Genomic DNA, 13,744 nt, shown 5'->3' on the forward strand with positions numbered 1-13,744 from the left:
ACGGGTTGGAGGGAGCAGGACCTTGGGCCGAGTGCCCACCCTGGGGGTGATGCCAGGCAGGCCCTGTGGGCAGAGGGCAAACTAGACTGAAAGGGGGGGGCTGCCTGGGGTGGATGCACCCCCTCGAGGTGATGGCACTGCACCCTCCCTGTGAGCCCCCGGGGAGCCTCCCGTCCTCCTCGGCCGCCTGCGCTCTCCGAGAGCTCCGAGGGCCCCCGGGGTGCTTCCCAGCCCTCCTTGGGCAGCTCCCGGTGTCTCTGTGGTCCCGGGAACACCAGGGACACTGGTGGATCACTGAGTCCAGGGCTGGGATCCACCTTGGTGGCCCTGCTTGTTTCTCCCACATAACTTAACCTCCGGGGTTCCACGGAACAGGGAAACTCCATGGAAACCCTCGGCATTCCACGCGCGGCCCGATGTTCCGTCACCCACTAAATGCTCTCCAGGAACCTTTTTCCATCCTTTGGCTTCTTTTTTTTTGCTTGTTTTCCCCCTCCTCCCTTTACATCACTGTCTCTCTCTCCTCCTCCACGAGCGCCGTGGGTCTGTCCCCGTCGTAAAGGCCGGAGCCGTTGAGATATTCCTCATCCTTGTTGTACTGCTCCGGCCCGGAGGAGGGCATGGAATTCTCGGAAATGGAGCCGTTTTTCACGTAACCTGGCAAATTCCGGTGTCCGTTGAGGGTCCCTGGGATAAGTCTCGTGTTGAGATGGAGGGCAAGCGCTCCTCTTGTGGCTACATTTGTGATGCTGGTGTGGGACACCATTGGTCCATAGCTGTAGGTTGTGCTCCCACTTCGTGCTTTCCTTTTAAAGTCAAGGGCTAAAGTCCACCTGCTCCATGACTTCTTGATTTCTGCTTGGACCTGGTGGAAAAGGCAGGGGAAAAAAAACAAGCGTGAGAGGGAGGAGAGAGGGGCAGGAAGGAGGGGGTGGGAAACTCTGGAGGGGGAGTGGGGTTTTGATGATCCTTGTGGGTCCCTTCCAGCTCAGGAGAGTCAGTGATTCTCTGGGATTGGAAGGAACAGCAAATTCACGTTAAATCCCCCCTTTCCACGTGGAATATTTGGTGCTGGGAAGCTTCAGTGGCTGGAAACATCTGGCTGAAAATGGGGGTGAACTCTGTCCAAGAGCAAACCCAGGAGAGAATCCCCTCATGTACCATGAAATCAAGGAAAAATGGGATGAACAACCTCCAGAGGCACCCGAGTGCCCAGAAATTCCCCTAGGAAGGAGTTAGCTATTTTAGAATTAATCTATTACTTTAGACTGAGACTGCTTTAGACTGAATCTAAACCAGATGGCTAAAGCTGGGATGAGATGAATTCCCCTCATGGTACAGATTTTGCCTTGTTTTAGTCTTCATATTTGAAGTTACATTTCCCCTTAAAATCTCCAAATTTAGGACAAACCAGCTTTATGCCAGTCCGTGAAAGTCCTTTCCCATCTAGTTCCTTAATCTGCAGCAATGGAGGGAATTAATTGAAATGAAGAAATCAAAGGATATTGCTCTGGAAATAGGAAAAAAAAAAGGTCAAAAGGCCCTGGACAATCCAAAGAGTTTTCTGGTCAGGCAGCTACTCCATCAATCCACTTTTCTTCCTGCCACAGAGCTGAACTTGAGCAGCACTAACCAGCCCTGGTGCTGGGAAATGATAAACCCCCCACATTTTGATGTCCATTAGGTACTTCCAGCAGGTCATTTTTGGGGACATATTGACCTGGGTGTCTCAGACCAACAAAAGTGGGACCTGAGAGACTTTGGAGTGCCAAAAAGGGCTGGGGCACTCTAAGGAGTGAGGAGGTGCTGATGTTCATCCACCTGTGTGTGGAACTACCCTAAAAGGGGAGGGGAATCCCGAGGATGTCGGTGACTTACCTCTCCATTGCAAAAACAGTATATGATGGCAACAAAAAATCCCTGAAAGGAAGAAAAACCAATGTGTTAGTGGGGATTTGGCTGCGTGGGAGCTTCTCTTTCCTGCTCTTTTCACCCCTGGGGTTCGTCTGGAAGGAGCAACACTCAGAATTTGCAGTATAAAATTGGCACAGTAGACCTGGGGGTCCTGGGGGACAGGGAGGACGTGGGGTATAGGGGTGGGGTGCATTGGGAAGAGTGTTCCCAGCAGGTCAGGGAGGGGATCCTGCCCCTCTGCTCAGCCCTGGGGAGGCCCATCTGGATGCTGGGTCCAGTTTGGGCTCCTCAGCACAGCAGGGACAGGGAGCTCCTGGAAAATAATTCTCCTGCGGAGGTGCTGAAGGGATGGAGCATCTCTGTGACCAGGACAGGCTGAGGGAGCTGGGGCTGTTCAGCCTCCAGAGGGGACACTGAGAGGGGACCTCCCCAGTGTCCGTCAGGGGCTGCAGGGAGGGGGCAGAGGATGGACCAGGCTCTGCTGGGGGGGCCCAGCAGTGGCACAGCAGGAACGGGCAGGAACTGATGCCCGGGAAGTTCCACCTGGACACGAGGAAGAACTTGTTCCTGTGCGGTGACCGAGCACTGAACAGATTGTCCGGGCAGGGTGTGGAGTCTCCTCCCTGGGGATGTTCCAGAACCATCAGGACACAATCCTGTGCCACGTGCTCTGGGATGGCCCTGCTGGGGCAGGGAGGTGGCACCAGATGCCCCACTGTGGTCCCTCCCAGCCAGACCCCTCCTGGGACCCTGTGACCCTCTGGGCCACAGTTTAGTGAGCAGGGCTATTTTTGGATCTTCTGCAGGGCTTCTGGGCTGGTGGTGGGGCCTGGGAGCATGGGGAGTTCTGCCTTGCTGCAGGTGTTTAGGAATTTCCTGGGTGTAATTCCCAGTGTTTTATGTGTGGTTGATGCTCCTGGAGGGTGGAAGATGGTCCTGAGGGGACTTTGCCAGCTCTGGCTGTGACTGGAGCAGAACTGGCTGAGTGAGACCAGCGAAGGAATCCAGCTGGAAGCAAACCCCCCACACCTTTGGGTTGGTCAACACTTCCCCCAGCTCTTGCTGAGTGTTTTATCCCATCCAGCAGGAACTGTGGAAGCATAGGAATGCAGGTGTGGGCTCCAACTCCCTGCCAATTTCCCTGGACCCTCTGTCCACCTTTCATCATCCACTCTGGTCACCCATGACCACAGGAGAGCCAAAAGTCAACCTCTCAGTGATGATCAAATGCTGCTCTCTTGCAGAGTTGCTAATTCCTGCTGCTGTGTCTTCCATAGGACCATTCCTAAAACTAAACCTCCCTTTTTTCCAAGAACTGAGGAATCCACTCAGCACTGAAAGACAACTTGGGGCAGGAAAATTGGAAGGTAATTTGAAACAACATCTCTGTGGATCTCCACCAGCTCGTGTCTCACCTGGGTCTAAAGGGGTTTATTTTGTGGGGCAAAGTTACCTTTCAACAGGACCATTTTTTTTTGTTGGACACACTGAGCCTTTATAAATACAAATAACATAAATAGCGTGCTTTGAAAAGAGAAAATATTTTCAAATATTTTATAATCTTTATATTATAAAGATTATTATAATATTTACATTATAAAATTATATCTATTCAAATACTGTCAATCACTGTGTATTGTAAAAGCAGCTCTGCTTCCAGAGACAACTTCCACTCCCATTTCCCCCTTCTCCCCATGGAAATCCTCGTGGTTCCCCCCCCATAATTCCCCAGTGTCAGTACCTGGAAAGAGTTGAACAGCATTTCATAGTGCATTTGAACTTGCCAAAGAATCCCTGACACGTCTGTGTATGGCATAGCCATGAAAACAATATAGTGAACTCCAAACAGAGGCATAAGGACGAGGGTAGATTTCAGCAGCTTCCTGTGGGGACAGGAAAAGAGAGGGGATTAGTGGAGGGGGGGAACATGAGCCCTGGTTAGGCTTGGACAGCTCCTGTTCCCACGGGAATTGGGGCCACCTGGAATTTCAAGCTGTTGCTTCTCTTATGGCTCGTGAGACAACCCCTGTCCTGATGGGCCACCTCAACCCCCTCCCAGGGGATGCTGCTGAAGGTGAAGGCAAAGAAGGGTCTTTTCCAGCCTCAGACTTTCTCCAGGATCATGGGTGGAGGGTGGGAGGGTGGCTGGAAAAGAATGTGTGCTGCTCTTCCAGCCCTCAGCCCCTGACTGGCATCAAATCCTTGTCCAGAAAGGATGTTCTCCTTTTCCTCAGTCCCTGACTGGCATCAAATCCTTGTCTGTAAAGGATGTTTTCCTTCACTCAGTCCCTGTCATCAAATCCTTGTTCATAAAGGATGTTCTCCTTCACCTCAGCCCCTGACTGGCATCAAATCCTTGTCCCTAAAGGATGTTCTCCTTCCTCTCAGCCCCTGACTGGCATTAAATCCTTGTCCATAAAGGATGTTCTCCTTCATTTTATACCTGGACATGGTCCTACACAACCTGCAGGAGGTTGAGCAGGGTGGGTTGGACTGGGTGATCTCCAGAGGGCACCTCCAATCTCAATTTTCCTGCTTGTTGAGGCACACCATGGACATCCCCCCTGGGTCAGTGGCAGGGCTGGTGGAGAGGGAAGTGCATTTGGCATCAGAGTTATTCCAGCTATCCGAGGGAAGAGGACAGTGCCCTGTGGGGTTGGAAGGTGGACATCCCCAGGAGGTGCTCTGGGCTGCAAGATCATTTGGAAAACCTCCTGCTAAAGAAGCAGCTGAATCTCAGCACGTTCTGGGGACTGGGGGGAGGCTCCACGCAACCCAAGCACTTGGCTGGGTTTGTTCCTTGGGGAATCAGTGACATTAATTGAAGGGTTGAACCCTCTGCCAAGAGTTCCAGCAGGTCACCAGGAGCAGCAATTCTTGACAGGGGCAAACCCCCCCCCCCCAGAAAGGGCTGGTAGGGCCTCTGTCCAGCAACTGCAAACCCCCGAGGGAACTGGACACTTCCGAAGGAGAAAGCCTCATCCAAACCATGATTAACAGCGACTTTCAGCCAGGGAGAAGTAAATAAACAGATAAATCAGAGCCCTGACAGGGCAGCAAAAAAAAAAAAAATAAAAAAAAATGGAGAGGTGTTTTCCTGCCAAAATGTCCTTTCCTGCCTCCAAGGAAACGTGAGGGGTTCGGAGGGGGAGGCGGCAGCAACGAGCTCATGGTTTGCAGCCCCGATCACTCTGCTCTCCCCCCTTTCCATGGGTCATGTTGGTCAGTCCTGGATGTTCTGGGAAGCCCTGGGAGCTCTCAAGCACCAGAGGCGTCTCAGCAATCTGTTTGTTCCGTCTGGTTCTGACCACGCTGCAAATAAACCCAAATTATCAGGAGAGAAGAGCTGGCGGAACACGGGAAAACACAACACAACAAACAAGGGAACGCCAGCAAAGAGGTAGGAATGTCTTGGTCATCTCAGCAAAGGCACCAAAAACCCGCTGAAGGGCAGATTTAAGAGACAGACCAAATTTCACAAAGCACAGGAGGGAAATAAATGGAAATGAGGCAACGGATACACGTTTTAGGGGCTTCAACAGCATAAAAAAGGCTTTAATTTCTGCACTCTTGGCTCAAGAGCAGCACAGTCACTTCTACACCGGCTGAAGAGTTTGAATTCCTCTCTAACCTACAAGGCAGGTCCTCCAGGTTGGGCTGGAAGGGCTGAGGAGATGTTTAAACTGTTGACTCGTTCTGCAGCACCAGACTTGGGGGACAAAATCCTCCCCACCCTGTTTGAGGTGGCTGCAGACCCTGGGAACTGCTCACCCCGGGCTTCCTCTGAAGCCAGGGGGGTGAACGGAGGGCTTTGTCCTCACTCCAAAAACTGCAGATGATCCAGGTTACTTTTGTTGGGAACCATGGATGGAACTGCCTTTGCTAGTCTGGATTCCAAACCAAGTTTGACAGCAGTACGGATGGTTGGCAAGGCTGATATGCTCCTACCACCTTCTAAAATTTAACTTTATAGCTACACTTTTCCTCAATTAAAGGTGTAGCCAGAGGTTGAACAGCCACATGTACACCACAGAATCAGTCCGTGGAGGTGACAGAATTACCCTCACAAAATATTCCAGTCTTTTTTTGTTCACAGCGTGTGAGATGAGAGTTTTCCCAACAAGCTTGGGGAAAATAACGTATCAAGACTCCGAGAACATCACAGAAAATGTTAATACATGGTCTTTTCTTTATCTGAGAGGTGACAAAAAAAAAAAATTAGCTACCCATGTGGCATTTCACTAGTCACTAAATAAAGTCTTGATGTTAAAAATACATCTTTAGCAAAAAAAAGAAAAAAATAATAAATCCTCTGAAAATATCAGCAAAACCACTAAATCTGATCGAAGAATTACATTCTGCAAAAACTCCTGAGAAATATCAGTCACAAATCTGAATTATAACCCCCAGCTGCTGAACCACAGTAACTGCACAGGGAAGAAGACAGAGGGTGTGTGCAAAGAAGAAAGAGGGAAAATTAGTTTACTTATAGGAAAATTAGTGTACTTAAAGGAAAATACGGAAAATCAACTCTAAAATTCACATTCCTCTTACACTGTATGACCAGATCCCACTTTTTTCTCCCTGAGGTAAACAAGCTTGGCAAATGTCAATAGTGTCAGTTAATTAGTTAATTAGTTAATTAATCCCTTTCTAGCATGGATTTTGCAGTGGAGAGGCCCCGTGACCCACCTGTACTGTTGTCTCGAGTCGCACCTCCCCGCGTTCGTCTCCCGTAGTTTGGTGGCGAGGACTCTGATAATATTGATAAAAAGAATAAAATTTACCTGCAAGGACAAAAAGAAAAACAAAAAAAAAAAACAACAAAGAAAGGAGAGCTGTTAAAAAACACACATCCAGGTGGTGGCAGAGGTGTTTAGTTGGTTCGTTCCCCTGGGGGAGTCAAGGCAGTGGCTGTGGAGGAAGGAAGGGATGAGCTTCCCGGGAATGATCTGTTTGGTGGGATTTTATCAGGGTTTACCCTCAGGAGAGAGAAAGGAATGGCTTTCTCTGACAAGGGGAGGACATCTCGCATGGAAAACCCCCAAATCTGAGCCAGCCAGCCCAGCAGGCACCTGGAAACTGGGCAACTCCCGGGAAAAGACCCAAATGAAGTTATAATTTTCTCTCGCAGCCCAGCTGAGATTCAAACCTTCCCAGGAGCATTGGTAGGATGCCCTTCCACGTTTCCACGTGGAAAATGAAAGGAGAACAAGCCAAATGCACCGTGATGGAGACACAGAGTGGACCTGAGTGGAGGTGACAGATGAAGAGCAATGGGACTGTCAAACTTCTGCTGGGCTTCACCCCTGGCTCTTCCCTGGAGAGGGGCTGGGTGTGGGTCACACCAGGACAACCAGGGAGGAATATCTGCTTCTGATGCTGGGAGACACACCTATGAACCCAGCTCGTGGTTAACTGCCCAATCAAGCTAATCCAGATGGTCACGCCTTGGAATAGCTGCTCAGGGAGGTGGTGGGATCCCCGTCCCCGGAGGGATTTAAGAACCCTGTGGAGGTGGCACTTGGGGACGTGCTCAGTGGTGGCCTTGGCAGTGCTGGGAATGGTTGGGCTCAACCTCAGAGAACTTCTCCAGCCTTAATGACCCTGTGAATCCAACCTTGCCCTCCAGGAACGTGCTCCTGGTGGCTCACACGGCAAAACTGAATGGCAAAACATCTCCTGGCTCCTTAAAGGAGATGAAAACCAGGTTGACATTCCAGAGATTTTCGGGTTTTTGGAGCTCTTCAGGGGCTAGTTGCCCTGGATTCCACCTGCAGCTGGCCCAGCCAACCCCCTTCATGGCACTGATGCAGCCCCACCATGGGACTGCGCCGGGCACATCCGTGTTCCCAGGCCTGGGAATTCCTCTGGAAGCTCCCAGCAGTCATTTGACCTCCCAGATGCCCCTGGAGCAGCGTTTCAAGGAACCAAACAACCACACAGGCTTGGAAGTTCGTGCCAGGAGGGACCATTTGTCACCCTCTGGTTTGATCTCTGGCACAGCCCAGCCCAGGAGACCTCCCCGTTTTCAGAGCAGATCTGGCTCTCCTGGGGTTTCCGTGACAGAGATCCCACCACAACCCTTAGGAAGCTGTTCCAATGGATAATTATCCTTGCTGTTACAAGGACTTCCCTGAGCTGCTGAATGAGCAGGGCCTGGTTTTGCCACAGCTTTGTCTCCTGGGGTTGGATTCCTTCGCCTTTAATGAGGTGCAAGTTCATTTTTGACGAGTTCCCCTCTGGAAGAGAGGGAGAAAGCTCCTGCCACACCCTTTCTCTTGAAGGGCCACCAGGAAAATTTCTTTCCTGTGTCTGTTTGACCATTTTGTGGGAATTTAACACCCAGAGTTCCCTTTGGTTGGGATTTAGTGCCTGGCACGGGAGTTGTGAGGGAGGGATGGACAGACCCCCAGGCAGAGCCTGGGAGCAGATAATTCCTTTCCATTGGAAACCAGTCCCAAAGGGAATAAAACTCCCAGCAGGATTTATTTCTCATATGAGTGTTTTTGGCTTCAAAGGCTCCAAAGTGGGATCTTGTTCTGGCTAAATCAAAGATGTCCAACCTCACCACAATTAGAAGGGAAACTCCCCTGATTTCCTGAACCGTGCTAAATCTTAAAAGAAATCCAGGCAGCGGAATAACATCAAAGTCAGGAGAGGAGAGAAGGATTTTAAGCCCCTCAGCCTCCAAATTCTCTGCAAGTACATCCAGCAAACGCACAACTCAGTGCAGCAACATCTGAGCAGCCAGTGAGGGAATTGAGAAAGCAGCAAAGTGAACAAACTGAACCCACAGAAGTGAACCAGAAACAAGCCACAGAATCTGTTTGCAGGATAAATGGTTGCCTTTGCAAACAGCCTCCTGCAGCAGCAGCATTTGCACAGGGCTCAGCCTCAACGGGGCTCTTTCTGCTCTGCTAATTGGGCTTTAAATGAAATGTGAGGGGGTTGCTGGAATTCATCCCCTTGAACCATCTGAACTTGCTTCTCCATCCCACTGTTTCACTCCTGGTGACCACGTTGTGGGCTGGGGGGGGGATCTGTTTCTTCCAAGGTGCAGAAGGAATTGGGGAGAATTTCCACCAAAGGGGAGAAATTGAGCCCACCCCAACAAAAGCCCGAACACCTCACTCACCTCAGTTCAAGGGGAATTAAGGAAATCTGGGAAAGCAGGTTCTCCACCCCATTGGGACACTGCTCAGGCAAACACAAAACCGCCCCTGGATTCCCCTTGTGCAGATAATCCCATTTTATAACGAGCTCTCTGGCTTTGGAGAGCTCAGCCCTGGGTCTGGAGAAGATCCCTAGATCCTTTCTGTCCCCTCTGGCTCCTGGGAGGGGTTGGAATAACCCCCCATCAGGTGTCCCATCACAGCTGGGATGGCTTCACTTCCCTCCCCATCTCGGAGGCTTCCCAAGCTTTTCATCAGCTCAGCAAAGATGAGTCTGGAACAATTTGATGACACTGAAACACTGTTGGAGAAAAGATTTGCTCCAGCTCCAGCCCCCAGATTCCAGTTCTTCCCACTGGTGGTCAGAATGACCCCTGAGAGCTCCCAGTATGGTATGGCTTGGAAATACTGGTTTGAATGTTGGATTTTAGGGTCAGAAAAGTGGAATTTTTCTCTCCTGAGCAAAACTTGAAGTCTCTCAAAGCCCTGTGCTGTCAAACTGTCAAACTTCCAGGCAGGTCAAAAATAAGGCCCTTAAATTGGATATGTAAAGACTCCACATTATTAAGGGTAGATTGTTATTAATTATTAGAGTAGGGAATCCTGGCTCAGCTCTTCCCATCCCACCACAGGCACTGCCTCTCCTACCAGGAGTGGGTACTCACCACGATAGCTGCCAGGATGGGCACCTGAATAATCCATTTTAAATTTCCAGCACTCAAGTCCCAACACCTGAGGAGAGATGGATGTTCCGTCAGGAAATCAGAGGGGATGGAGAGCAACGGATCCAGTGTCTCCTGGGATAAATCCCCCCTGGCAGGGGGGGTTCCTCCAGAGCCTGGTGTGGTGGAAGGACCTTGGTGGGTTTGGAATGGCCCTTCTCCTGCTCCAAAGCCATGGCAGGGGTGGTTTGTGCTCTCCCTTCCTTTCCACAGTCAGGAAGATCTGCCCCCTCCAGGCAGGAACCAACCCTTTTCCACTTCTTCTTCACCTCCTTACCAGGAAAAAAACTGGAGTAATCCCCCTTTCCTGGCTCATGACTTAGGAACATGGAATCCCAGAATGGTTTGGGTTGGAAGGGACATTAAAGATCATTGAGTTCCACCCCCTGCCATGGGCAGGGACACCTTCCACTAGCCCAGGTTGCTCCAACCTGACCTTGGACACTTCCAGGGATCCAGGGGCAGCCACAGCTTCTCTGGGAATCCTGTACCAGGGCCTTCCCACCCTCCCAGCCAGGAATTCCTCCCTAAACTCTTATCTAAAGATACTCTTTGAAGCTGGTCTTTCCCCCTTGTCCTGTCACTACAGTTCCTGATGAAGTTCCTCTCCAGCTTTCTTGTAGGCCCCTTGGAGTCCTGGATCCCTGCTGTGTCCCTGCTGTGTCCCTGCTCCTGGCAGGGGGCTTGGGCTGGATGCCCTTTAAAGATCCCTTCCAACCCCAACCACCACCCTGTGATAACCCCTTGGAATGATTCCACGCACTTCAGCAGCTCTGCTAACCCATCCTTCCAAACCTGGAGCTGAAATCCCACTTGGAAAGCAGTGTCTTCCCAGGCAAAGCCATTTGGGATGTTTCCTGGGGACCCCCATGCTCCTCGGGGCAGATGGTGGCAGATGGAACCTGCTGTGTGGTCAGACCTGGGCTTTAGGGGGGAAGGCTGGGTTGGATGGGGCCTGGGATAGTGGGAGGTGTCCCTGCCCATGGCAGGGGGTGGAAATGGATGAGCTTTAAGGTCCCTCCCAACCCAAATATTCCGGGGATCCTGGGATCCACGTGTCCTGTGTGGAGGAGTTCCACCTTCACCCCCTCCCCAACACCAAACCTCCTCTGGCTGTGCTGAACCTGCCGTGTCCCAAATCCCTTCCTGTTCATCCAGGACTTCAAAGACCTTGTCCCTGCCTAGCTGGGAAATGATCCCTCTTATCCCCAGGGATAACAGCTGCAGGTGTTCCCATTTCATGGCAAATCACAGAGAACCAAGTGAAAGTTAGGAACCTTTATCCTTCCTTGCCATAACAACCCTCCCACACCCCTCCCTCAAGAGTTCCATAACTCCATAGTTGACTTCTGGCTTTACCTGGTTCCCTTTTCCCTTGGAATTCGCCCACAGGCCCCACAGAAGCTTCACAAGTGAAAGGAAGAGCAGAAAATTCAGTGGGACTTACTCTGTGTCGGCGAGAGTGGCTCTCACGCTGGCCCACGCTGTGACAAATACAGCTGGGAGGCCTGCAAGGAACACAGGGCAGGGGTCAGAAGGGGGATTTGACTCCAAAAATCCGGGTGGAGGGGGGTAGAGGAAGGGCACAGGAGCAGTTTTCCAATATTCAGGCTGGGAAAGGCTCACCTCTCACATCTAAGATCTGATCTGGTTCAGTTTTGGGCCCCTCAAGACAAGAAGGACAATCTGCCAAGGGGGTGTCTGGTGTGAGAAGGAAGTGTTTGGGAATTCTGTGTCTTGTCCTCACTGTCTTCTGTAGCCAGGGAAGATGCCTTGGAAGTGGGAATGGTGCAGAGAGTGGACTAAATAAGGTCTGGTGTGAGATGAGGGGTCAACACTGAGGAGCACCCTCAGTTTTGGATCCCTCATGTCAAGATGGGCATTGAGGGGCTGGAGTGTGTCCAGGGAAGGGAAGGGAGCTGGGAAGGGGCTGGAGCAGCAGGAGCAGCTGAGGGAGCTGGGGGGGCTCAGCCTGGAGAAAAGGAGGCTCAGGGGGGACCTTCTGGCTCTGCAACTCCCTGACAGGAGGGGGGAGCTGGGGGGGGTCGGGCTCTGCTGCCAGGGAACAAGGGACAGGAGGAGAGGGAACGGCCTCAGCTGTGCCAGGGGAGGGTCAGGTTTGGATACTGGGAAAATTTGTCCTGGGAAGGGCTGCCCAGCCCTGGCACAGGGTGGAGTCCCCATCCCTGGAGGGATTTCAAAGCCCTGTGGATGTGGCACTTGGGGACATGGTCAGTGGTGGCCTTGGCAGTGCTGGGGATGGTTGGGCTGGATGGTCTTAAAGGTCCTTTCCAACCTAAACGATTCTGTGGTTCCTTGATCTCCATCCCAGCCCTCTCCTGAAGCCCAAATGGTGAACAGCCAGTGGCAGGGAACGATTTCTGGAAGGTAAATGCCACGGTTTGGACACGTCCACCTTACTGAACCCTCCTGCCTTGCAAAACACGACACTTTGCTTTTCCAACCTGCTGGCCAGGAGTGATCCAGGCTGAACCTGCCTCCTGATGGATGTTTGGGAGAGAAACAGCTGCTCTGGGCCTGAAATGGGTCATGGATTTGACAGGATAAATCCTCAGGTCCTGCTGTGCTTTTCCTCTGTCACTGCTTTCCAGACACACAGCCTGCAGTGCATGAAGGAGGGACTGAGACCTGATTTATCCCACTCATTCCACTGGAAGCAGAGAATTCTCCCATGGACACAGGCTGGGAGAGCTGGGGAGGGGATCACCTGGAGAAGAGAAGGCTCCAGGGAGACTCCAGAGCCCCTTGCAGGGCGTAAAGGGGCTCCAGGAGAGCTGGAGAGGGACTGGGGACAAGGGATGGAGGGACAGGACACAGGGAAATGGTTTTAAGCCGAAGGAGGATAAATTTAGGTGGGATATTAGGAAGGAATTCTTTGCTGTGAGGGTGGGGAGGGGCTGGAATGGAATTCTCAGAGAAGCTGTGGCTGCCCCTGGATCCCTGGAAGTGTCCAAGGCCAGGTTGGAGCAACCTGGGCTAGTGGAAGGTGTCCCTGCCCATGGCAGGGGGTGGGAACTAAATCATTTTTAAGGTCTCTTTAAACCCAAACCATTCTGGGATTCTATGATTCCAATGGCTTTGTGCAGCACCCCTTTCCCAAGGCATTTTCTCCCTTCCTTCCCAGCAGTGAGAGGGGATCTGGAGTCAGGCTCAGCCCATTTCTCCCAGCTCAGGGCTGGATGGCTCAGCAGCTCTGTTCAAAGTGTGCCAGACTTGCTGCCTGAAGCCCAGAAATGCTCAAATTTAGGGCAACGCTCCCAAAATGCTGCAGCCAAAGGTTTGCTCCCAAATGAACCATCCTTAGTTCAGCACAGCTACACTGGGGCATCATCATCCTCAAGAAAAAAATTCCCCAATATCCAAATGCAACCTTCTATTTATTTTTATAGGGTCCAGTTATTTGTACAACTGAGTCCCCTACTGGCTTCCCTTAAAAGGCAGGATCGAATCCACAGTAGCTTCCACAAATCGGGAAGAACAGGCCCTTTCAGGTGCAAAAAAAAAATAAAAAATAAAATATTAAAAAATAAATAAAGGCGACATTTATCACCGGGGACTGTAAATATGCTGTTCACAGCCTAAGCTCCTTGGGGCTGGGCAGGAATAAGGCCAGGCTTAACTTTCAGCATGCACTTAAGTCTCATTAGGGTGCTTAAAGGCTTTCCTGACCACGGGCGCTTTCCTGGGCCGGGGGTGGAGCAGGGGATGTCTGTCTGCTCCTCGTGGGGACAACGGGGGCCTTCTCTGGGCTGGCACCTCCAAAGGCAGCAGTAATATAAGAAAGCATAAATAATTAAACACAGGGCCCCACTCAGGCCCAGCTCTGCCTACAAAGCCACATTTGTAAGGAATGCACCCTGCTCGGCAATCCCTGGGATTGGGGGCACTGCAGGGAAAATACCTGACCCCTGC

The 13,744-nt window shown here is 51.4% G+C and overlaps 1 protein-coding gene across 1 annotated transcript in view; it reads right to left on the bottom strand.

Moving 5' to 3' along the window:
* Positions 1 to 299: 299 nt before the first annotated feature.
* PTH1R (parathyroid hormone 1 receptor) overlaps positions 300 to 13,744 on the bottom strand; it is a 99,824-nt gene continuing 86,379 nt past the window's right edge. The window contains exons 8-13 of the mRNA XM_027669553.1: positions 11,259 to 11,319; positions 9,755 to 9,821; positions 6,607 to 6,701; positions 3,656 to 3,797; positions 1,879 to 1,920; positions 300 to 865 (exon numbers count right to left, since the gene is read on the bottom strand). Of these exons, the coding sequence (XP_027525354.1) occupies positions 503 to 865; positions 1,879 to 1,920; positions 3,656 to 3,797; positions 6,607 to 6,701; positions 9,755 to 9,821; positions 11,259 to 11,319 (770 nt within the window). The 3' untranslated portion in view covers positions 300 to 502. The remainder of the gene's footprint in view (positions 866 to 1,878; positions 1,921 to 3,655; positions 3,798 to 6,606; positions 6,702 to 9,754; positions 9,822 to 11,258; positions 11,320 to 13,744) is intronic.

Source organism: Corapipo altera, unplaced genomic scaffold (assembly GCF_003945725.1).
Source record: "Corapipo altera isolate COAL_440 unplaced genomic scaffold, ASM394572v1 152, whole genome shotgun sequence".
Classification (NCBI taxonomy): domain Eukaryota; kingdom Metazoa; phylum Chordata; class Aves; order Passeriformes; family Pipridae; genus Corapipo; species Corapipo altera.